Source organism: Odontesthes bonariensis, chromosome 12, assembly GCF_027942865.1.
Source record: "Odontesthes bonariensis isolate fOdoBon6 chromosome 12, fOdoBon6.hap1, whole genome shotgun sequence".
NCBI lineage: Eukaryota > Metazoa > Chordata > Actinopteri > Atheriniformes > Atherinopsidae > Odontesthes > Odontesthes bonariensis.
Genome location: NC_134517.1, coordinates 28,416,970 through 28,442,841, shown reverse-complemented (window position 1 = coordinate 28,442,841; position 25,872 = coordinate 28,416,970). Strand labels below are relative to the sequence as shown.

The window sequence follows — 25,872 nt, the reverse complement described above, 5'->3', positions numbered from 1 at the left end:
TTTTTACTTATTCTTCTCTTTATTTATTACCTAAACATTACATAAAGTACATTTACATTTAAAATCTTTCAGAAAATGATGTAAGTGTATCGAAGAGTTGGCTGAATATCGTGAGATTAGGGTATCTCTACAGCCTCACAATGTCCATGTAAAATGCTTCCCACATAAAATCAGACAAAGCTAGAGTAAAGTTATAATTTACCTGCCTATGATTTGTTTGTTTTTTCCCAATTTGACACACTTCAACACAGATGAGCAGAGAGGATGGGAAAAAAAAAAAAAAAGCAGCAGTCAAGTGGTCTGTGTTGTGTCTGCAAAAGCCTGAGCTGAGTTTGGCTGTGGCAGCACTCAGAGATGGAGCGACGCAAAGAGCTCTTCAAACATTTGGCACAGGCTTGTCATCGGCCTGCCTGCGGATGATCGCTCTGACTCACTTCACTTGTGTCATTATTGCGAGAGACTTTGAAAATGTGTCTCTCTCGGTTGAACATTCACTTTTAATGATTTACTGAGAGGAACAGTAATTTGCTTTGGAACTGGAGACCGATGCTTTTCTATCACAGCAGGTGAGCCTTAGGCCAGGAATACACTTGCTTTTTAAACACATATTCTGGTGAGCAGCTCGCTCTGTTGTGGGTGTAATTGTTTAAATATTACCTGTGTTCTGCGCCTGTTACTGGATGATTCCACACCAGAGAAGAAAAACACCATCACCGCTCCGTTTCACCTGCATTTTTCTTCGTGTTTGGCGTTTTCAAAATGGTTCTGATCTCTCAGAAGCTCATCAGTCACTGTGCATTGGCAAATCCATGGTGAAGATCAGTGTTGGGAGTAACAGCGTTTAAGTATAACGGCGGTACAAACGGCGTTATTTTTCCAGTAACGGAGTAATCTAATTGATTACTTTTCCCACCGTTACAACGCCGTTATCGTTACTGAGAATATAAAGTGGCGCGTTACTACAATTTGGTTGTAGGCTTTCGGCTACACATCAGCTGCATGCTGCCTGGAGAGGGCAGGGGTGGGGATTATGACACCGTTGCAAATGTGATGATGATTGGCTGTGTGGGCGGATGCCCTGCTCACGCTGTCTCACTGCACCCGCTGACGACTAAACACACACGAGACAGCGACAATGGCGACGAGCCAGGGAAGTTCAAAGGTAGCGTTCTCTAACTGGAAGTACCGGCACTACTTCTCACCCGTGAAGATAAAAGGCAAGAATGTGTATGTAACATGCACGCTATGCCCAGGGAAAAAAAAACTTTATCCACGTCTGCCTCAAGTAACTCAAATCTAATGAAGCACCTTACATCAACCCATGCGAATATGAAGCACTTGTTGCTTCTGCAGCTGCTAACCCAACCCCAAGCCCAAATACAGCAGCTAACCCAACCCCAAGCCCAAATGCAGCAGCTAACCCAACCCCAGGCCCAAAGGCAGCTAGCTAACCCAACCCCAGGCCCAAAGGCAGCTAGCTAACCCAACCCCAGGCCCAAAGGCAGCTAGCTAACCCAACCCCAGGCCCAAAGGCAGCTAGCTAACCCAACCCCAGGCCCAAAGGCAGCTAGCTAACCCAACCCCAGGCCCAAAGGCAGCTAGCTAACCCAACCCCAGGCCCAAGGGCAGCTAGCTAACCCAACCCCAGGCCCAAAGGCAGCTAGCTAACCCAACCCCAGGCCCAAAGGCAGCTAGCTAACCCAACCCCAGGCCCAAAGGCAGCTAGCTAACCCAACCCCAGGCCCAAAGGCAGCTAGCTAACCCAACCCCAGGCCCAAAGGCAGCTAGCTAACCCAACCCCAGGCCCAAAGGCAGCTAGCTAACCCAACCCCAGGCCCAAAGGCAGCTAGCTAACCCAACCCCAGGCCCAAAGGCAGCTAGCTAACCCAACCCCAGGCCCAAAGGCAGCTAGCTAACCCAACCCCAGGCCCAAAGGCAGCTAGCTAACCCAACCCCAGGCCCAAAGGCAGCTAGCTAACCCAACCCCAGGCCCAAAGGCAGCTAGCTAACCCAACCCCAGGCCCAAAGGCAGCTAGCTAACCCAACCCCAGGCCCAAAGGCAGCTAGCTAACCCAACCCCAGGCCCAAAGGCAGCTAGCTAACCCAACCCCAGGCCCAAAGGCAGCTAGCTAACCCAACCCCAGGCCCAAAGGCAGCTAGCTAACCCAACCCCAGGCCCAAAGGCAGCTAGCTAACCCAACCCCAGGCCCAAAGGCAGCTAGCTAACCCAACCCCAGGCCCAAAGGCAGCTAGCTAACCCAACCCCAGGCCCAAAGGCAGCTAGCTAACCCAACCCCAGGCCCAAAGGCAGCTAGCTAACCCAACCCCAGGCCCAAAGGCAGCTAGCTAACCCAACCCCAGGCCCAAAGGCAGCTAGCTAACCCAACCCCAGGCCCAAAGGCAGCTAGCTAACCCAACCCCAGGCCCAAAGGCAGCTAGCTAACCCAACCCCAGGCCCAAAGGCAGCTAGCTAACCCAACCCCAGGCCCAAAGGCAGCTGCTAACCCAACCCCAGGCCCAAATGCAGCTGCTAACCCAACCCCAAGCCCAAATGCAGCTGCTAACCCAACCCCAAGCCCAAATGCAGCTGCTAACCCAACCCCAAGCCCAAATGCAGCTGCTAACCCAACCCCAAGCCCAAATGCAGCTAGCGTGAGCCCCAGCGAAGGAGGCGGAGCCACTCGAAAACAAACAACACTCGATTTTTCGGGTCAGAAACAGGTGACCACCATCACCATTTTATATTCAATACTTATGTTTTAATTTCTATGCATCATACGGCAGGCTGCAATCTATTGAGTTCAAATAAATACAGAATGTTCTAAATTACTGTATGTAGTGTTTTTATTCTTCAATCAGTTAATATAAACATATTTGATGTTAAAGATGTTATAGAATGTAAAAAATAAAGCTGAGTAACTAATTACTTTTACAATGTGGTAACTGAGTTACTAACTCATTTACTTTTTGGGAGTAGTAACTGTAACTAATTACTTTTTTAAAGTAACTTGACCAACACTGGTGAAGATGCAGGTAATGGCCCTATGCTGCCTCTACCAGTGAACATGTAGCGTTGATTTCTGTGGACGTGCACAAACGATGCTCCATACAAACTCGGGAGATGCTCGGCAGCCATGATAAACAGGCGTATTTGTAATTAAAAGCAAGTATATATATCTACCCATTCTACATGTTGGTGTATCCAAGATGCTGAACTAATGTAGTTTTGTTTTAAAGCGTTTCTTTTTCCTTAACTTTATTGTTCCTGTTGGCATATTAATTGAAACATTAACTTCATTCTACCTTGAAACTCGGTTTCCTGTGAGCTCGCCCTGGCATTTGCATTTGGCCATGCACTCGGATCATGCCTTCTTCGGTGTTTCCATGTGTGCTGTGGGTGTCAATTAAACCTGAGATCTGCTCTGCTTCAGCGGGCTAATGGGGCTGCATGAGAGGAGACTATCCATAATAGAATTAATAATGAGGCAAGCTTGCAAAAAAGGGCCCAGTCATCATCCCTTTCTCACCTGCGGTGAATCCTTCAAGCTCTCTTGCTTTCAGAAATAACACATCAAGAAACGAAACTGGACAAAACCCAAGCCTGGTGATAAAACTTAAGCGTTCATGCCACATTAATCCCAGTGAGTTCCAGTCCTGTTCCCCAGTGATTAAAGATGCTTGGATGTGCTTTGTTAGGGAAGTGGAAGTGCGGTGTTGTGCATTAACAATTCAGATCCATCGGTGGAGAAAGGAAGCGAACGTTCAAGCAGTAGAAGGGTTCATTAGTGCTTCTCTCTCTGCTCAGTGTCACAGAAATGGAGCAGAGAGAAGCCGTGCTGCTGTTCTCTACCCAGCAAACTAAAAGGAGATGCTAATATATAGTGGCATAATGAGTAGGTTTAACACGAGAACTGTGTAAACGCACAATGCAAAGTAAGAGCCTATTGAGAGGAGTTGATTTCTCCAGTCGTGGCTACGATGCAAAGAGAAGAGCGTCTATAACAGAATGTCAAAGGCTGAAAAGGGGGTGAAACAGTGGCCCTAAGAGGAAAAAGCTGAAAAAAAGAGGAGCCTAAAACCAAAAAAACAAGAAAACTAAACAGAATGTACAAGATGATGATAATAATAATAATAATAATAATAAAGAAAATTAAGCATCGTACTGAATATAAAACCTCTGAGACGATAGGAAAGATTATAACAGAATGGACGTTAAAAGAATATTTCTTGGTACATGAAACTTTCTGCACCTGCATACAGCAACTGAGATGTAAATAATTGAATTCAAGGAGAAATAGAAGAATGAAATATAGATATATGAGGAGTCCTTGTAAGAACAACACAACATGAAAACTGACCGTGTCGGACTGGATGTTCTATGGACGGATGGAAAAGAAAACACAATATTTCACAAGGCTGTGCTTTGTTAGATGTATTCATGGCTGTTTTTTTTTGTGTTTCTTTGTTATTGTGATTACTTTTTCTATTGGATTTGGTTAAATATTGTGTTTTGGGCCTCAGGGCCACCGTAGAAATCTGAGGGGAAAAACATCTAAATTCAGGTTGGACCTGAGCTGAAATGAGATTAAAATCGACGCCCGTACCCCTTCACATATACAGGGTTGGGCCCGTCTCCCACCCGACGGCAGCTGGAAGACGTCCCAGCTTCCCTGAATTGGATGGAATTCTCCGATGGTCGAATTTGTTTTTCTGTGAAGGTGTTTGACTGATCTGAGAAGTACATCCTGCAGCTATAAGAGATTGACACAATATGCCTCGCTAACTGAGTTGATGGGATTTACCAAACGGTTCTCGACCCCTGGACAAACCAGAATAGATTTCACCACACCTCAGATGCTCCCTTACATTGAAATGTTTGATATTGTCGGTCGGTGCATCAGAGTGTCGCTGAGGTTTTTTCGATTACAACGGCACAGAAATGACTTTGTAGTTTTATCGTGGTGTCATCCCTCTCGCTCGGTACACGATCTCCATTTCAGCAGCAGTTCTTTTCATTTTATTGGGACAAGAAATGTTATTGTTTTCTATTCTGAAAACAATTCGACTCCGAGCCCTCGAGGCACAAAGGACGGTGTCTTTGCATTCAGCCAGAACTGCAGAGCTGTCGGTTTAAATGCATTTCAATCAGGAGGGACTTAACAATATGTTTAACCTTTTGCTGCCTTTACTCAGTACCTGCAGGTAGCATACGTTGTTTTGACTTTGGTGTGATTATAGATGCTCATGCGGGGGTAGAAGTGGTGACTGCACCCTGTTCTTACTGTATGTGTCTCCACCTCAGCACTATAGATGTGTTTGTGTGTCCCTTAACACTGTTCTGCCCACCGTCCTGGGTGAGTGATCAGGGCAGTCTGTGGACTGAATCCAGACGGGTCCGCAGCAGGCTGAGGGCTCTTATTATTGACCCCCTGTCTGCACCTGAGCATGGCGGCTGCTGATGGGATCATGGCTGTGGATCACTATCACTAATGACACTCACCATCCCTCCTCTTTCTAATTGGCCATTGGTATTGCTCGCATCACTCTCATACACACAGCACTTAATTGCCTTATCAATGGAGGGGAAACCAGAGCAGTAAACATTAATACTTTACATCACTTATTAAGCAAAAAAGTTCTTGTTTGTTCATTTCCAATACTTGGATTTTGTGCTTTTTAAATAGCATGTACAGTTTTTCAGCTGTTGGATGTTGGTCATCAATGATGGGCGGGGCTTAGGTTAATCCAAATGCTGTAAAACTACCGAAGTGAAACCAAACCAGTGAGAGCTACTGGGAATTGGTGGTTGGGCTTCCACTCACTAGCGACGCAAATCTAAAAAACTGCTAAAAAGAAATGCACATCAGACAAACTTGGCTGCATTTTCTCGCCAGAGGGTAGCGGCATAGGCTCGGACCTACCCCAGGGTATCCATGGGGATATCTGGAATGATATATCTGGGAAGACGCTGGTTATTCAGGTGAGTTTAGTGTGCGTCAGGTCCAGAGGTGTGTAGTAACGAGTTACATTTACTTGAGTAAGATTTTGAAAAAATTATACTTCTAGGAGTAGTTTTAAATCACTATACTTTTTACTTTAACTTGAGTAGATGTGTGCAGCAGAAACTGTCCTCTTACTCCGCTACATTAGGCTACAATGAGCTGGTTACTTTTCTTCTTACCTCTTTGGTATTCTACGCCTCATTATTTTTATCCCCCCGCGTACGCCTCATTTTAATGTTTTATTCTGACAGAGAGAGAGACTTCCGCCAAAGGCTCTACCACCTGACTGTGTTCCACCAATCAGACGTAGCCGTGCAGTCTGGTCACGTGACCATACTCAATCTCAGCAGCGGGACGGGTTAGCTTTACAGTTTACAGTCGTAGCAAACAAACTAAGAAACAGATGAAAAATGTCAGAATCAACGGTGGGAAATGAAGACGCAGACGAGGCCTCATACTGAAAGCATGTTTACCTTACAAAGAGTGAGAAACAGCAGCTACATTATGTGTCTTCTGTGTCAACCAAAACAAACGCACATTTCAGCAGAAACTCAACATCTAACTTGAGGAAACATGTAGCGGTAAGTTTCCTAAACTCGTTTTTTTTCCCCATAGATAGGTGAATGTTTGTTTTTTAGGTTACATATGGGTTACATATGTTTTAAACATTTCCTAAGTTTATTTTATTTTTTATTGAAGTTCTTGAATTTACCTGGATTATTATAATTTAAGCTATTTTGTTATTTATTTTATCAATTGGATGAACTCTAATCTGCCTAAAGATGATTATTTAGTATTTTTGTCTGTCTGATTGAATGCTTGTGTTAACAAATAAATCAGACGTTACTCAACAGTTACTCAGTACTTGAGTAGTTTTTTCACCAAGCACTTTTTTACTCTTACTCAAGTAATTATTTGGATGACTACTTTTTACTTGAGTCATATTATTCTAAAGTAACAGTACTTTTACTTGAGTACAATTTTTGGCTGCTCTACCCACCTCTGGTCAGGTCGGACCTGATTTGGCACGGTTGCGGATTTATGACCGCCTCCCCTGTCAGGAGGGGCTTTAAAGGCGCAGCTGAAGCACAGCAGAGAGGGATCGGAAAGAGTTTCAAGATCTTCAAAGTTATTATTTTCTACCTTAAGCATCTTTTAGACATGCACTCCGTTCCATCTGAAATACGTTGGCTTCATTCCTTCTGGAATTTTTCCTCTCGGGGGCCTGCAATATTAATGAATCGCTTTCAAATCGGCACCGGCCTGAACTGGGTGCAGTCCCATCAACAGACGGGCATGGATGCAGACGATTATGTAATAGTTCTCATTTGGTCTCTGTGGGACAAAAATTAGGTGCTCTGAGCACATGGAGCTGCTCAGCTCCCTAAAAACATAATTATAACTCCATAAAACCCCAAACGGCATTAGAAATAGGCCTGACTGTAGCATGCAGGTATTTAAGATATGATGCGTCTGAGTGACGGAACACTTTAATAAACTGACATCTCAATGTTGTGTGACTCATGTCTGGAAAAAAACTGGAGGCTCGAGGGACACGAGGGAGGTTGATTTCTTAATCTAAAATCCAAATATCCACACAGGAAAAGGTGGATGACGCAGGCTTTGCTGCAGATATTGGAATGATTTGTTTAGATTGCATAAAGGATGTTGGATGATGCTCCCCACTTGTCTGTAATGATGACTATTTTTTCCATGCTGATATCGGTAGAGAATATCTTTGGTGGAAAGCAATATGCAGACCAGCAGAGAGGAGTATTAAGCTGCGACTTATGTCGGCACGCACACTCACTCGAGGTGAATTGATAATGAATATTGAAAGAAATAATAAAAGTCTGACGGTGCCTCTGATCTGAAAATGCAGCCTCCCTCTGGGACATGTTGAGAATATTTCAGGACAACGGTGCATGTGTGAAAACGGCTTGAAGGTAAAGAATATTTCAAATGAAAAGGACAACTTCTGTGCAGAGATTAGATCCATCTCAGAGTCTCGAAGCAGGATTTCTCTCTAATGGATCTCCTTTTGGTTGCTTTTAATATCATAATTAAGTTTATGTATAATTTAGTAACATATTATTTGTGTTGTGCCTGTTTAATTGAGGCTTGTTGTTAGTTTTGTTTCATGAAAACAGATTCAAAGGGTTTATATAACCCCCCATCGAAGCATAATCATACTCACTGTCATGAACATCAGTTGTTTTGAAGCATTTCATACCCAGCTAATGTAATCAGATATATTTACTTGTGATATCAAGCCAACAATGGCAAACAGTTTGATTCTGTTTTATATGCTGCAGCCACACATCCTACTCCTCTGCAACGCTTCATGTGATACTTTTGATCCCGGCTCGCTTTGAAGTGGGATGTAATAAATTTGCTCATCAATTACACGTCTGACGCTGCTGTCTGTCTGCTTTCTGTGGGATCCAGTTAATTACAACAGAACGTGACAAGTTGTCCTTAAGAGAAGCTAATAAGTGCAAGCTGTCCGCGTTTCATAACGCCTGCTTTTCAGTTCCTGACAAAGGAAAAGCGTGTGGGACGGTGTAAACGATGCACAGGCAGAGCCTCGGCGCTCTTTGAAGTCATCCGTGCATTGAGAGTTCAGACTCCGTGAGAGCTTCTTGGTGGTATATCAGAATAAGTCCAGCTCCTCCGTGCTTTTTCATTGATGTGAGAGCTGGTGGAGAGTCCTTGGATGGTTTGTGGCATCACAACTCTGATGCTTGTGTTACTCTCATGTCATCAGCTGCATCTGTCACTCATCACTGAGACATGCTTGAAGCATTTAGCAGCGCAAACAAAGCTCACAAAGATGCGGAATCATCCTCCATCCTGGCACCAAGGCAACAAGCCTGTTTGAAGGATATATTGAGGAAACTCTCAGGCAAAATGAGCTTCAGCGTTTTGGCCAATTTTGAATCTCTGGGACCTGTAACAGCAATTTATGGCTGACTTTTTAATAGATAAGATCTCGTGAAAAGGGTGATTAAGGGTTATTTTTTGGATTAAATTAAGAATAAACGGCCTGTAAATATAGTAAATGACTTTATACAGTAAAACGGCCAACAGTTGTCTTATCACACCGATTTTATTGAACACAGATATTCCTTTTTATTGTTTCTCCCCCCACATAAAAGTAGAGAAAATAGACCCATGTTCATCTTTTCAGTGTGAAATTGGTTTGCAGCACATCTGAAAAGGATGGAGGTATATCGATCTTTATTGTTCGTGAAGGAAAGACATTGAGCAGATGGTCAGTGAAGTGTCTTTATTGCTTTTATTTTGCAACTATTGTTTCAACGTTATTTGACCCCCAGAATGGACTTTGGGGGGATAAAAATAAAGGTATTTAATTTCTGCTTGTTTCTAGGAAGCAAACGCCACAAAATGTGTTCTTTGGGAACAAAATGCTCCCTCTTATAATGTCTAAAACCAGTTTCCCCAGTGGCTCTGCATTCATACCGGCCATTGTGGCTCCAAACATGATTGCTCAAGAATCCAACCTTCCTAATAAACTGGTTAATTGTATTAACGCTGCTGGCTCGGAACATGATGATTTGGGTTTTACCTGCTAAAATATTCAGGCATTTAAAAGAAGCTCTGGTTCCCACAGTGGAACTCTAAAATAAGGTGTGATTAATTCTTATTTCTGAGCAAAGAAAACGGGTTCAGAAAGCAGAATTTTAAAGAAAAATACTCTCTACCTCCGCCTACCGCTGAAGCCCCCTTTATAACCTTTTGCTTTCCAATTAACAGCCTGTGCTCGGAGCGTCTCGCGCCTCTTTTGCGGCCGTGTCCAGTCAGAAATGTGTGGAACAGACCTTTTTCTTGGAGTGGTTTCTCGTGTCCTTGCCTTTTTGTTCCTTCATAATAGCCCATCATCTGGGCGCTGTACCTCTGACCTTCTGACAAATCCCTTTTTCTCAAACAACAGAAAGACCGCGACTCTGGAAGAGAGAAATCTTATCTTCTGATTGAATATTAAATTATACTCAAGGATGAGTTGGGTTTTATATTCATTTTATTTGTTTTGAAGAAGCAGCTATTAGGGAAACGTGATGTTCTTCATTAGGACAAACGGTGGCTGCAGGGTTTTATATCTCACAATGTGCCACATTTGCTGTTTTGCATCATTAGATTTTAAATGTTTTCATGTTTCAATGAAATTCAAAGCATTTAAATTGTCTTATTCAGTGTAGGAATGGTGGCGTTATGATGACCTCATCAGTTTCCTCTTAAACTGTGCGTGGTATTCTCTGCTCATGTTTAGTTTCGGGCAGCTGGTTGAGCTGGTTTTCTGTAATACTGCGTTTTCACTGGGATAGAGGGAGACCTCAGGCTTTTTGAAGGGTTCCAAGTTGGTTTCCACCTTTTTGGTTATGACTTTATTGGCTTGCTGCTCCAGTGTTTCCATTTTATCTTGAGTGTTTTTGCTTTGAAGATCACATATGACAGCATATGTCAAATTTATATGCAGCTGCAGCATTTTCAAAATGTCAAAGTCAGGATCATGTTTCATTCACAGATTTGATTAAATGTCCTAAAATATTGTAAAAAAACCAATAGTAATTAGACTCACTTTTAACAATCAAATTGCTTTTCTGCGTTCCCGACTCCCTTGACTGCTCCACAACAGTGTTTGATGGCTTAACTTAGGCATTTCTGTAATGTTTATAAGCTACTATGGGATTGATTTGCCTGTTCTCTATATGGCACCCTATAGAGTTCAGCCTTGTAGTAACTCCCTAATGTGAAACCGGTGGCCAGAGTTGAACAGTCTCTTATTCCCAGAGCTTCTCTGAACTAGCTGGGTGAGTTCAAATCAATACATGCTCGGGGGCTCCCAGTTCACACAATGAAACCGTATCAGGTAGAAGCACTAAGAAATGCAGTCGATAATATCACATTATGGGCTCTGTGTGTGTGAATGAAGGTATGAGACTGTGGCTTGACAGTGCCAAGTGAAATCATAATAGAATTCCAGAGGGCCAGACGCCGATATTATTACATAGCAGGGTTGTATAGGATGGCCGGCAGTTGCAGGTGAGGTTTTTGAATCTGTGTTATTGTGTATATGTGTGTGTGGCTCAGGATTTCCGAGTGCATCTCACACTACTGTGCACATGTAATAGTGTCTGTGTGTTAAAACGAGAAAGACAAAGACATACTGGGCCCTGCCTGCACCCACAGCAGAGTCTGTCAATCCGGCCGTGTGCTCACAGTCTTTGGCCTCATGAAGCCCATTATCCTTCAGTCAGAATCTTCCTCCATCACTTCTGTACAAATTACGCTCTTTGTTGCTATGATGTAGTAACTGTTGCTTTGATTTAGTAACTTTGTTGCTATGATGTAGTAACTTTGTTGCTATGATTTAGTAACTGTTGCTTTGATTTAGTAACTGTTGCTTTGATTTAGTAACTGTTGCTTTGATGTAGTAACTTTGTTGCTATGATATAATGTAGTAACTTTGTTGCTATGATATAATGTAGTAACTTTTTTGCTATGATATAATGTAGTAACTTTGTTGCTATGATATAATGTAGTAACTTTGTTGCTATGATATAATGTAGTAACTTTGTTGCTATGATGTAGTAACTTTGTTGCTATGATTTAGTAACTGTTGCTTTGATTTAGTAACTTTGTTACTATGATGTAGTAACTTTGTTGCTATGATGTAGTAACTTTGTTGCTATGATATAATGTAGTAACTTTGTTGCTATGATGTAGTAACTTTGTTGCTATGATATAATGTAGTAACTTTGTTGCTATGATGTAGTAACTTTGTTGCTATGATGTAGTAATTTTGTTGCTATGATGTTGTAATTTTGTTGCTATGATTTAGTAACTGTTGCTATGATTTAGTAACTGTTGCTTTGATTTAGTAACTGTTGCTTTGATGTAGTAACTTTGTTGCTATGATATAATGTAGTAACTTTGTTGCTATGATGTAGTAATTTTGTTGCTATGATGTAGTAACTGTTGCTATGATGTAGTAACTGTTGCTTTGATTTACTAACTTTGTTGCTATGATGTAGTAATTTTGTTGCTATGATGTAGTAACTGTTGCTATGATGTAGTAACTGTTGCTATGATGTAGTAACTGTTGCTTTGATTTACTAACTTTGTTGCTATGATTTAGTAACTGTTGCTTTGATTTAGTAACTTTGTTGCTATGATATAATGTAGTAACTTTGTTACTATGATATAATGTAGTAACTTTGTTGCTATGATATAATGTAGTAACCTGTTGCTATGATATAATGTAGTAACTTTGTTGCTATGATGTAGTAATTTTGTTGCTATAATATAATGTAGTAATTTTGTTACTATGATATAATGTAGTAACTTTGTTGCTATGATATAATGTAGTAACTTTGTTGCTATGATGTAGTAATTTTGTTGCTATAATATAATGTAGTAATTTTGTTACTATGATATAATGTAGTAACTTTGTTGCTATGATGTAGTAACTTTGTTGCTATAATATAATGTAGTAATTTTGTTGCTATAATATAATGTAGTAATTTTGTTGCTATGATATAATGTAGTAACTTTGTTGCTATGATGTAGTAATTTTGTTGCTATAATATAATGTAGTAACTTTGTTGCTATGATATAATGTAGTAACTTTGTTGCTATGATGTAGTAATTTTGTTGCTATAATATAATGTAGTAATTTTGTTGCTATAATATAATGTAGTAATTTTGTTACTATGATATAATGTAGTAACTTTGTTGCTATGATATAATGTAGTAACTTTGTTGCTATGATATAATGTAGTAACTTTGTTACTATGATATAATGTAGTAACTTTGTTGCTATGATATAATGTAGTAACTTTGTTGCTATGATATAATGTAGTAACTTTGTTGCTATGATATAATGTCGTAACTTTGTTGCTATGATATAATGTAGTAACTTTGTTGCTATGATGTAGTAATTTTGTTGCTATGATATAATGTAGTAATTTTGTTGCTATGATATAATGTAGTAACTTTGTTGCTATGATATAATGTAGTAACTTTGTTGCTATGATATAGTGTAGTAATTTTGTTGCTATGATATAATGTAGTAACTTTGTTGCTATGATATAGTGTAGTAATTTTGTTGCTATGATATAATGTAGTAACTTTAACTTTGTTGCTGTGATGTAGTAACGTATTATTGAGGCGTATGTTTTAAAAGAGGCCGGCATGTGCTTTGGGATCACTTCAGTGTGGTTTAGCTCAGGTTGTATGAATCTTCAATACTTCAATTTCTGAAAACTTGACACTGAACTTTACCGCGTTTTTCTGGAAAACTAAGCTGCTTGTTCATCAGTACTGATCATTGAAAGCAACATAACTGCGTGTCACCACATAATTTAGCCATTTAAAAATCAAACGGACTACATTTTTGTGATCGTTCAGCCAAATACAAAAGCATGTTCAAATAGAAACTTATGCTTGAGTGATTTCAGCAGTTTAAAGATGCCTCTACCTTTGAAACGCAGCTGTTGGCTGCTGACACTCCATCTGCTTCACTTCCATTGATCAGCCAGGAATCACTTCCAACTGCTGAAGTAACTTACTGCTATTAGCCTAATTTGAGAGCAAATTATGTAACGTGAGACCATGATTTAGAAAGTCAAGGGCACTATTTATTAATTTAATGGAACAAATTGCAAATTATTGCTCTCTGATGATTAATTCAAGGATACAAATTTGCTCATTAATGTGCGGAAATGCTTAAATGCATGTGATCATAAAGTGTGCCGTATCTACTCTGCAGCATTTTGTTTAACTGTCCAAACTCTGTGTTAAATGCATCTTCTGTGTACAGCCTTCAAATAAAGCCACAAAGCTGCACATGCAGTCGCAACGGCTATTTCAGATCCGACCTTCTGTTCACCTTCTGATAACAAGTCTGAGGTGAACAACTTAGCATTTAAGATGCCTTCTTTAGGTTATGGAACACTGTAAAATATAACGTATCTTTACTATTAAAACACTCCCATACTCGTTGGCATGCATTTTGCAGCTCTTTCTGTTATTTTTTTATGCTCCAGGGCCCAATTATTATTATTTTTTTTACCACTGATATTGCTGTTATTTCTCTAGATTTGTGTTTAAAACTCTCTGCACAGGTTTGAAAGAGGGCAGAAAATGCTTTGATCAGTTGTTTAATCAGAAGAAAGATCTGATTGTTGCTTCCCGACATTTTTAGCTCATACCTGCCAGTATTCATTTAGATGTTGTTGAAGGTATAGTTTTATTTTACGTATATTAATCAAAGTGTAAACATTTATGCTCAATAAAGCCAGAGAACTGTGAACACGATAGATTTTTAGATGGAACTCAAAGAGCCAGAAGTCTGATTTTAATTTATTAAGGTTCTAAAAATCCATGCATGATTTGTGGGACTTTATTTGTGAACCTCTTGACATAAGTTATTTGGTCTAATCTTAACCAATGTGACAGATATTCCTCTGAGATTAACTCACCCTGTGGAAAAATCTATGCCATCATGACTGAATTACATATAAAATATGATGCTTTCAGGTGGCATTTTGTATCCAGAGGCCTCCTGTTAAAGATAAAACTGAGTAAGAAAGAAAATAAAACACTAAAGACGGTCTTTAAAACATGCTGAACAAGTTTATTCTGCAATCAAGCATACTTCAGGAGGTTTGTGCATGGTCCCAAATGGGAATAAAAGATGAATTTAGTATTTAGATGGATTGTTTCAGGTAATATTGCACTGATGCTGGGTTCAGGGCATCTTTTGTTCATATGGTTGATGTTTGACTTTAGCTGGAACTCCATTTCCATCTCCATATACTTTTTGTTTGTTTGTCAAAACATACAAGAGACGAAGTTTAAGATGAGTTCTTGTTGTGTTGTTCGTTATCTTCAGATGCCGCAACGATGTGTTTGTTTTGAATTCCTTTGGTGGTGAAAATCTGATATCACGGTGCGCCGATGCCCTGCTGTTGTCTCTCCTCTGGCATCAGAGACAGTCCCACAGCTATTGAATATCAGATGCCACCTCAAACTTTGATTCCACGACGGGCTCGATTTGATCCAGACGACGCCTGCCAGTTTCGCCATCCGTCACGCGGCGTCCAACCTGAACACCCGAGCTCTCTCACACACACACACACAGTTCCTCCAGTCAGAGGTCGGCCATCTCTAATTCCTTTCCTTTGTCTGCCACCACTTTCTCAGGCATTGCTAAAGCGAGCCAATAAGGAGCCGCCTGCTATGACCCTCGCCGTCACCCTGTCATGTCAAAAAAGAATAACTAGAATAGATCCTCTGTCTCACCCTGTTGCCATCTTCACTTCACATTTTTGAGTTTTCCCCCAAGTGTGTCTTCATGTTTTGTCCAGTTTTCTCGAGACACTCCCAAGGCCCGGGTTGCCCCTGCCTCCCCCCCCCCCATCACAACGTCTGCGTTAAAGAGATTGGTGGGGTTGAGCTATTGAGTTGAATTGGACACGGTCAGTGTGGCTTTGGCTGAACCAAGCCCCCCCAGGGGCAAGAGTAAGAGGAGCTGAATAGGATGGGAATGTGGTGGCAATATGCTGTCTGCGCTTATCTCAATACAAGCTTGGTTTGATTTGTAATGAAGACAAATGCTGATATACTTCCCCTGTTTTGTGCTTTCTTTTTCATTATTTAACTGAACATAAATGGGAATGAGATCAAATAACACATGTGAAATGAACTCTGCTGCATTTCATTCTGTTTAAAAACCTGCTTGATGTGAACTCCAGACTTGGAGGGATCGATCTTGGGTTTAGTTCTTTGAGGAAATGTGTGTTATTTTTCGTTTGTTGTGGCTCATTTCAGTGGGAAGGAGAATTCCTCTGAGCTTTTTTGGATGAAGAGGGATTGCTATTTCTGTGCCATAAAAGAAGCTAATGATGAGCATTGAGAGGATGACTGCAGGCTCTGTGGAAGCAACACATTTTTCATGCATTTAAAGCTCTGGAGGGGCTTAACTTGAAACGCTGCTAATAGATGCTTAACAGTGACGTCTAATCGCTTCGAACAAATCGAAGAAAAAAACTGGAAAAGCTGCAGAGAACACCCAATTACGCTCTATATCTGCTATCTGTGTGACAGGTTTGTCTAAAAGCAACAAACATTCATTTTTCATTCCCCCCTCTGGTCACATTCCTCGGCTGTTCTTTTATGCAAGAGGAAACTGCCTCCCAGATGACCAGGAGCAATTTAATCAGCGTCGTAACAGACTGTGATGAGATTGTGCTAAGGGAGTTAGCATTGACTTGTAATTAGAGACACCCTCCTTGCAAGCTTGGTGGAAATTAAGAGGCAGGCAGGCGGTAAAGGTATAGTGGACTGGAGCTGGTCTGTGACGGTGAGTGATCAGAGGAGTGGAGGCGTTTAGGCCACGTTGGCCCAGAGGTCCGGGATCTGCTTTCACAAATGCTAAAACGGCCATCATGGACCCCTGCCAGACCCCTTTACCCTTCTGTCTGTTAGAAGGAACTCTGGAAGAAAAGGTTTGTCAGCTTGAGCCACCGTTGGACAAGATGGTTTCAGGTTACTAAAGTTTGTTTCATGGAACAACCTTTTTGTTGCTGCGTTCCAGGGCCCGTTTATTCCAACAGCACCTACTTTATATGTTTTATTTAATTATTCTACCATTGAAGCCAAATAGTAACAGTGCACCATGTTCTTTGTTTAATTGTTGCTGATATTAAGCAGTGGTTGGCCCAAAATGTTCTTCATTTAAATGATGACAGAACTGAACGCCTTGTGTTTGGTCTTCAAAGCTTAGTTCAACCATCAGAAATCTGGAAGTGACCTTTGACCTTTGATCTGAGGTTGGACAAACAAATTAACAATGTCGTCAGGACTAGTTTTTTTCCAGTTGTGTCTCCTGTCCACACTGGAAAAAAAAACAAGTTTAAAAAAACAACAAACAAACAACAACGTTTTGGCTTGAAATAAGCAAAAAAATCTGCCAATGGAACAAATGAAAATCGGCTTGTCAAGATTTATTGAAATAAGATGTGATATTTAGGACTTTTGAGTTAAAAGTGATCTTGAAATTGGCTAAAAAAAACCCTCTTCAAATGAAAAAAAAAAGCTTGTTTCATGTAAAATATGACTCAAAACAAGATGTTTTCAAGACTTTTTCACTTAACAAGATATTCCAGATGTATTGTATTAAAACAAGTCCCTATATCTGGCTGAAATGGTACTTGTTAGGCAATAGTGTCTTATATTAAGTGTAATGAGATACTCAATGAGACAAATATACTTGGTAAGATTTTGATTTTTTTCCAGTGCAAAGTTAAAATGTTTTTAAGTGGTCATGACCTTGAGAAAGCCATCTATGCCCTAATAAGTTCAAGGTCAGACTATTGCAATGCTCTTTATGTCGGCGTCTCCCAGTCTTCTCTCAGCCGCCTTCAGCTGGTGCAGAACGCTGCTGCCCGTCTTTAACCAACACCAACAGACGTGTGCACATCAGTCCTGTTCTTAACTCCCTCCACTGGCTTCCTGTCCTTTATAGAACTGATTTTAAAGTTTTAATGTTTGTTTTTAAAGCTCTTAACGGCCTCGCCCCATCATATTTATCTGAGCTTTTAACAGTCCTGGTAGAGCTCTGAGGTCAACAGATCAGTTTCTGCTGGAAGTGCCCAGGTCAGAATACAAACCCTGGGGTGAGCGAGCCTTTTCCCAAAGCTGCCCCCAGGCTCTGGAATAAGCTCCCCGTCCAGCTGCGTCTTATTTCTGACCTGGGCCTCTTCAAATCTAGGCTAAAAACCTACTTATTTAGGATTGCTTTTAATACCCAGTAGTATGATGGCACTTTTATATTATTTTATCTTAATCAATTTGTTCTTTTATTGTTATTACTTATTCTTCTCTTTATTTATTACCTGCTGTAAAGCACTTTGGTACACCGTAATGATTGTCTGTAAAGGGCTGTATAAATAAAATACATTTACATTTATATACTACCTTAATGAGTTTCTTCTTAATTCATGGCTCCTTTAAAGTAATGCCACTGAGTATGTTGCATAAGTCACTGTAGCCACTTCATATCCAGCAACCACTCCACTTCCTCTCAGCGTGTTGAATCATTGAGCAGCCCGCCATCCAGCTCCCCCTTAGGAGCCTGTTGATGTCTGAACCCAAATGCACTCAACCTGGTTCCCCGCTGCTTGACTACCAACTTGTCGCTCTGTTACCATAGATACAACTTGGCATTGGCAGGGACTTATGAGAAGCCAGCGTTGGGAAAAGGTTGAGATTTACAGACTTTCCATCTGGATTAGTTAATATTTCTTTTAAAGACGGCTCAACTTGTTCATCTAGGTTGACGTTTCCAAAAAAATGTCTGAACGCGGAGGTAATGTAGCTTTTTGATTCTCGGCTACAGAGTTGTGTGTTACTGCTTTGGGTTGTTTACTACAAGCAGTTCCCAGTGAGATATCAGTGCTGTACACCTTTAAAAGAAATGCAGCGAGTGCTTCAGGGTTTTAACTTTTAGCTCTACATGGAGTACATTTAAAAGATCTGCAGTCTGGGTATTTAATTGCACTTGTACATAGATAATAATAGATAAAAGATAGAAAAGATAATAATAACGGAGGTAATCTGCATGCTTATAAATCCACATGACCTCCAGGTTTCTTAACAAAGGTATTCTTATCAAATGTCTCCGTCTTGTCAATCTCAAAAGTCTTTTTCACTAAATCAAACACAGAATATATTTCATTATATATACAGGATATATATATAGTACTTCCTGTATACATTTAGAAGAACTAAAATGTGGATATTTTTACCAAATAAAATAAATTTTCCTCTTCAAACATTAAATCTACAGCATTAAGATCGCACATATTGCCCCTCACTGCCCACAAATATATTGACAAAAGCACGTGCCTGGACATCTATTAGCTCAATCGACGGAGGTTCCCTGCAAGTTCTTTGCAGATAGAGTTCTTTTAATCGACCCACTGTATCTGACTTAATGACTAGCAAACAGAAGCTTAGAGGGTCTTTTTAAAAGCATCTGCATGTCTGTGTTTGCAGAGGCAGCTATAGATTGTCCTGATTCCTTCCTGACAAACTTTTGCTAATCCTGCACACAGCAGGATGGGAAATTGGATGGACTACATCAGGTGTCTTCGGAGTGGTCTTAAAGACACACACACACACACACACACACTCGGGAGTTGATGTTGGCACACAGCACGCATCAGTTCTGCCCACATGCTGTGACCCAATATGGAGTGTGACCAGCTGTCCATGACTGGATTTTGCCAGTTTTCAGAGCAGAGATTTGTGTGCATCTCGGTTTGCTCGAGTGTGGGACATGAAATGTTTCACATCCACACATGAACCTCATCCTGCTGCTGATGTAACTCCACTTCCACAGATAAGTCCCGGAAACCTGATTATCTGCCACGGTGTGTAACACTTCTGGCTCTCAGTCGAGCTTCTGAAGTAATGAGATGATTCGTAGACTCGGCCTCTGACTTTCAGGACTGAATGCATAAATGTAAATTAAACACCTGTCAGCATCACTCCTGCAGGTAATAAAGATAAAGAAACTCGAGTGTGCTCATGAAAGGTACTTCAGAAGCCTTATTATGTCATCTTACATCGACTTTCTCCCCGAGTTTCATGTTCCTCACATGTCAAGTACACAATAAAAGCAGAAATAAGAATGAAATATAGTGTTAAACACTTTCCTTTCTGATATATTTGCTTGTTTGTTACTGTTTTTAAGTAAATATGAACTTATAGGGGTTACTTTAAAAACGTTTTTCAATAACTGAGAGCAAAAAAACTGAAAATAAGACTTTAGAAAAGGAGATTTTCAGCTGTAAAAGTCCCAGAAACATCCGTGTTAGTGTTTTAAATCGATTAACAAACAGAAAAACCATCTGAATGGTCCAACTTTTCAGTCCTAATTTTAAAAAAAAAACTTGTTTTAAGATCCTTTAAAAAAAAACAAGCTGCTGAGTTTGCTTTGACTGAAGCATGTTTTGTAAGGAGAAAATACTGAAAAGCTTCATATTGTGCAGAATTGAGGGTAAAAAATGAACGACTACAATGAAAAACATCTGCAGTGAAATTTCCTTTTTCTTGTTATATATTTTATGAGGCTCACGCCTAATGTTGGCTTCACATGTATAAAGATTGCAGAGATCAAGAAATGAAATGACAAAATACAAGAGAATCAGCAAAAAGAGGCTGATGCTCTTATTTCATATGAGGACGACTTTGTGTTGTTGAACTTATGTGATCATGTGAGCGTAATTCACCCCATTAACCTGTTCGTATCATTGTGTTCTCTTTAAGGATGGTTAGTCTGATGTGATCCTCTGAGGAACACGGTTCAGCAGCCGGTGGTCAAAGGATCACATCAGAAAAAGTCCATTTAAAATGTACACTGGAAAAAATCAAAGTCTTACCAAGTATATTTGTCTCATTTCTAGTCAAAATATCTCATTACACTTAATATAAGACACACCTGCCTAACAAGTACCATTTCAGCCAGATATAGGGACTTGTTTGAAGACAATACATCTGGAATATCTTTTTTTTTTTTTACATTTAAAGAGGTTTTTAAGCTAATTTCAAGATCACTTTTATCTCAAAAGTCCTAAATATCACATCTTATTTCAAGAAATCTTGACAAGCTGATTTTCACTAGTTCCATTGGCAGATTTTTTTTCTTATTTCAAGCAAAAACGTCTCGTGTTTGTCGTTTTTTTTAACTTATTTTTGGAGGGGCATTTTTTCCAGTGTGTCAACTTAAACAAGACAATTAGCTCGCACAAAGGAATAATTAGCTGAAAACTGACAACCTCGCATTAACTTCTTCTCGTGCTGTCTCGCAGTTGGAAAACGTTAATGCCTCCAATGAGAGGCTTACAATTATTCTATTTTGAAAGAAGAAAAGAAAATGATCCAACATCCATCATAAGGAAGTAGCTGAAGCTGCTTCTCCCTCATCTGCTGGATCTAATCAATCGTGGAAGGAGCATCAGAATGAGCAGGTAGACGTGTCGTGTTCACGGTCGCAGCCTTTGCATGTCGAGGTAAATAATTTCAGGTTGCACACAAACTGATGAGGTGGGACGAGGCAGATGGAGCTGCTTTTACGGCCTCGACTTGATATGCTCTGATAATGACACCGGCTCTCCTCAACAATAAACCAGACGTCTCCTTGGCAGGAACGGCATTCGGCTGCTGGCTCCAGTAGTACCCTGCCCCATTTAAACAAAGATGGAGGCTCTTTCATATTAAAACGAGTTTTGATTCTGGATGACAAACTTAAAGACGTATATAACAGAATATTAACGAAAAAGAATCGCTCATTTATGTCTGACGATGCACTAAAACCACGTGGTCATATATTTACCTGCAGTCGGCCCATAATTCCCAAGTTTATTTGCTCTGGGAGTGTTTTTCTGCTGCGACCTTTGACCCAGACGCCAGCTGATGGCGGCGCGCACGTTTGAGGGCGATAAATAAAGCTTTAATCTCTGCAAAGCGAGTTCAACCCAGCCAGATTTGTTCTAACCTTCACTCTGAGATAACGGGCTACGGTAGGGATTATGATCTCGCTCACATAAAAAGGTGTTTTACACGTCTTCAGTTCAAAGTACTTGGACCATGTGACACGTCATTCGTAAGAGGTCGTATGAATGGAGATGGAAAACCCACAGATGTTGCAGTTAAGATAAAGCATGAAGCTGGCAGAAAACGGGTCTTTTTGCCGAGTTATGACGGCTGCACGTACAGTTTTAACTTGCTGAGATGTTTCTGATACGGCACGTTGGACACTGTCTCATAATAAGCTTAAAATAATGTGTCAGTTATGACACTCTGGTGTATAATCAACATTAATTTGGTGCTTTTAGATTTGTGACAGTCGGACATAAACTGTTAACTCTTCTTGTTGACATTTCAAATGTCTTTATTATTAAAGGGATAGTTTGCCTCTTTTGACATGAAGCTGTATGACATCCCATATTAGCAATATCATTTATGAACATTTTCTTACCCCCTGCTGCGTCCTGTGAGCTGAGTTCCAGCCTCGTTTTGGTGTTGATGAAGGTAGTCCGGCTAGTTGGCTGGGGTTTAAAAAAATAAAGCGTTTTGCTTCTCAAAACAATATGCGTTCAAAAGAGTAATACATTTGCATCACAAAATCGTTCTCCAGGAAAAAGTCAGACCTCACAATCGCTTGGCCCTATTTTCTCTCCCTTCGTATCACTGCGTGCTGTGTAGACCGAAGTGCAGACCGAGCAGCAAACACCGTAACAGACGCGGCTGTCGGCAGGCGGAACTCGGCTCACAGGACGCAGCAGGGGGTAAGAAAATGTTCATAAATGATGTTGCTAATATGGGATGTCATACAGCTTCATGTCAAAAGAGGCGAACTATCCCTTTAAAAGAAGAATCAGCGATGGTGCTTTTTAAAAACAATTGATTTTTTTATTTTTTTTATTGATGGTTTAACCCGAAACTCTGATCATAAACCGCTCCAGAGTAGGCGAAGTTAGTGATTTAGCCCGGTTAAAACAGATCTAACGCCCCCCCCCCCCTACAGTTAAGCTCCTCCTCCTGTTGCACGAGCAGCCTCGACATGATGGACGCTGAGGAGAATCAATGTTTTTAATTATTGCTTGACGGGATAAATGTGCCACTGAGGAAACATGATATATATATAACCCGTGGGTTAATGCACAGGATGGGATGCAACATATTCAGCAGAGGTACTGACTTCACATAATCAATGGAACGCCACAATGCTGCTCGGCTTGGAAACAACTCTGTTGGGTTTGAATGGTTTCGAATGAGCTTGGCGTAGACGCAGCTTTTCCTCTTGGATCTCAGTTTGCATTGATTGATACACCATTTAAATGGTGTACAGACTCTGCCATCGTGGTAATGGTGCAGATCCACCGTGTCCTCCTTCAATTATATTCTGTGTGGATGCAGAGTGTCGATGCAACACTTTCCCACCTCATTATGCAGAATGTGGACGAATCCTTTGTGAGACAACTGGTACATAAAGTTTTATTTCTCTGGTTCGTGCTCTGTTTGGATGCTGATACTGGCTCTGGAGGGTTTGAAGAGTGAAGAAAATAACATAATTTGAGCATTTTAAAAGCAAATGGAAACCAGATCATCTCAGAAACTGTTATTTAATCCCAATTTAATTCGATCTGAAGCATCTTTATGTGGTTGTTTGTGCATCAATGGTCTAAAAAGCTCAGAATGCATTGATACTTCCACTTTTTCACCTTTTTCATCAGTAGCTGCAGCCAGTAGCTCTGGGTGTATTTGTCTGATTGGTTACCAGCTGCACTCAGTTGGATAATTGATTGCTGGGAAATATGTTTGAATTGCAACTCAACCAAGCTAATAATTTGTTATTGATTGACGCATCGGTGATAAAACGCCACAGAGAGATGTAACGGAGTCAGAAGGACTGCAGAAAGTTGAAGCTCCCAGTTTTTAATCTACTTTAATGATATTACACCTCGCTAAGCTAACATTGTAAGGAGTGCAGGATGGGAGATGATGAACTGCTGGTCTCAGCTCAGCACTGTAGACTCATATGTTATGACTGGAGGAGATTACATTTATTCAGGGAGCGTGAGTGTGTGAATGTGTGCTTTTAAGGTACATTTGTGTGTGTCTGCATAATATTATACAGAAGTAGGGGAATTATGGCAAATCACTTATGTCCTGAGATGCATCACACATGCAGTAAAATTGTCAGGAATCAGACATTTTTTCCACCAGGTTTCTTTAAGTGGGCTCATTTCTTTTGATTTTCCTATTTTAATCGGCCGTGGAATGAACTTTCTCCGTTTAATTGCACATTTCCACCAGTCCTCACCAGGTCAGAGGTTAGGTACTTCTTTGATATGCTTCATTTCTGAAGTTTATTCGAGGCAGTTTTTCCCAGTTTGTGTCCTTCGGTCTTCTTTTGCTTTGCATTTATTTTTTATCTGGTCTTTTTCAGCCACTCTCCAGTCATCCAACATTCATTTTTTTCATTTCATCCCACAGTGAATCAACCCAAATTTTACTCCTTTGCATCTCTCCCCCTTTCTTCCTGTTCTCCTGTGTTGGATTCAGAGTAGGTAGCCTGGAGGAATTGAAAGTTTGACGGTGAAAGAACGATTTTTTTGAAGTGACTCTGAGCTTCTTTTTCTTTGAAGCCAGGTGTAAAAAAATGTCGCATTGAAGTGCTGAAGTTTTCTCTTCTCTTCTCCAGCTTTTTCCCAGAGGCCCACCTTGGTAGTTAGAGGAGAGGTCATCACCATGACAGTGTCCTCGCGGGACTTCACCCCCTCGTTCATGGCCGGCCTCCTCCTGCTCCTGCTCTTCCCAGCGGTTTCCACGCAGAGCTCTGCTGTCCCAACAACCCCGACCCCGCCGCTGTTCGACCCGCTGACCCAACCAGAGTGCACAAAGAAAGAGCATCCAAAGGTCTCCATCCAAGGTCTGGCATCTTTTACGTAATCCATCCTACACTCACAACCTTTACCAAACCACAAACTAACGTTCTGCTGGTGGAACCAGCTGCTTTTCTTCTGTATCCTGGTTCTTTTTTAACAAAAAGTGTTTCTTTTGACCTCATTTGAGCAGAATAAGTGGAAAGACAAGCTCTCTCTGCTGAAAAACCTATCAGCTGTTTTCTACACAGTTTTGCTTCATTCAGTATAAATGGGTGCACAAAACTGCAATTTGTGTGATTTGAAGGAAGCATCCAGAGCGGGTCAAATCAGAGCCGTGAAACAATCAAAACAAGAGGCAACTCGCCTCAAATCTCCTGGTAATCCACTGATGGATGCTCTGGATCATTGTATTCCCACAGATTGCTGTCATCATATAGATCATATAGATGTAAGTAAACATTCTAGATATGGTGCTTCAAAAATTAAGCCAGCCTCATAAACTTATGGCTCCCATGTTGTGTTCAAAAGCTCTGATGATCACTATTTTTGGGAGGCTGGAAAAACTTATATGGAACATTAATTTCTACATTGGTCATAACGAACATCATGTAAACTTATACAATCACTGAAACCAAAAAAAAACCAGATATTTGTTTTGGCGATTTAGATTTTATCCCATCAATTTGCCTCTAACGTGTTCAAATTCACTCACAAGTGTATTCATGGTGGAGAAGTCCGACCTTCTCAGTTGACGTAGTTGGAAACGTGTTTCTATGATAAAGTTTTCATTGATATTCAACTGGTAGGGCACGAAGACCCCTCACCGGCACCGATATGACACGTTCTCCTTGACTTTGGACTTTCAGACAGTATAATCAGACACAGCAAAGCAAAACGACAACAGTCGTAGGGCTGTAAAATTCTAAAATGAACATAAAAGATGGACGTAGCCATAGTGACCAGACCCTTCGGTAAAGTTAGGCAACTGGTCATCACCTTCTTGGTTGTTTATGCAGCCGGAAGTAACGATGTTTGGGGAAATCTTGAAGCATTTAGTTATGGAATGATCAAAATGGCCACCAGCATACTGTGATTGGAAATAGATGCTGACTTTGTATTTCATGGGAGAAGTTGATGCTTTTTGGACGGGTTGAGAGACGTTATGGAGCCAGAGTTCAGAGGTCAACAGAGATGTTAAACTTTGTAAATCTACTTTATTTATACAGCCCTTTACAAACAATCATTACGATGTACCAAAGTGCTTTACAGCAGGTAATAAATAAAGAGAAGAATAAGTAAAGACAAATAAAAACAATAAAAGAACAGTGAAAGCAATAAAATACAACAAAATCGAATAAGATAAAATGAGATAAGTGTCATCACACTAC

General features: G+C 40.6%; 1 protein-coding gene across 5 annotated transcripts in view; it reads left to right on the top strand.

The window, feature by feature from the left end:
* Positions 1-25,872, top strand: part of sema5ba (sema domain, seven thrombospondin repeats (type 1 and type 1-like), transmembrane domain (TM) and short cytoplasmic domain, (semaphorin) 5Ba) — a 157,325-nt gene that overhangs the window by 14,559 nt on the left and 116,894 nt on the right. For all 5 annotated transcript variants that reach the window (XM_075479980.1, XM_075479979.1, XM_075479978.1 and 2 more), the window contains exon 2: positions 24,301-24,528. In XM_075479980.1, coding sequence (XP_075336095.1) covers positions 24,348-24,528 — 181 coding nt within the window. In that variant the 5' untranslated portion in view covers positions 24,301-24,347. The remainder of the gene's footprint in view (positions 1-24,300; positions 24,529-25,872) is intronic.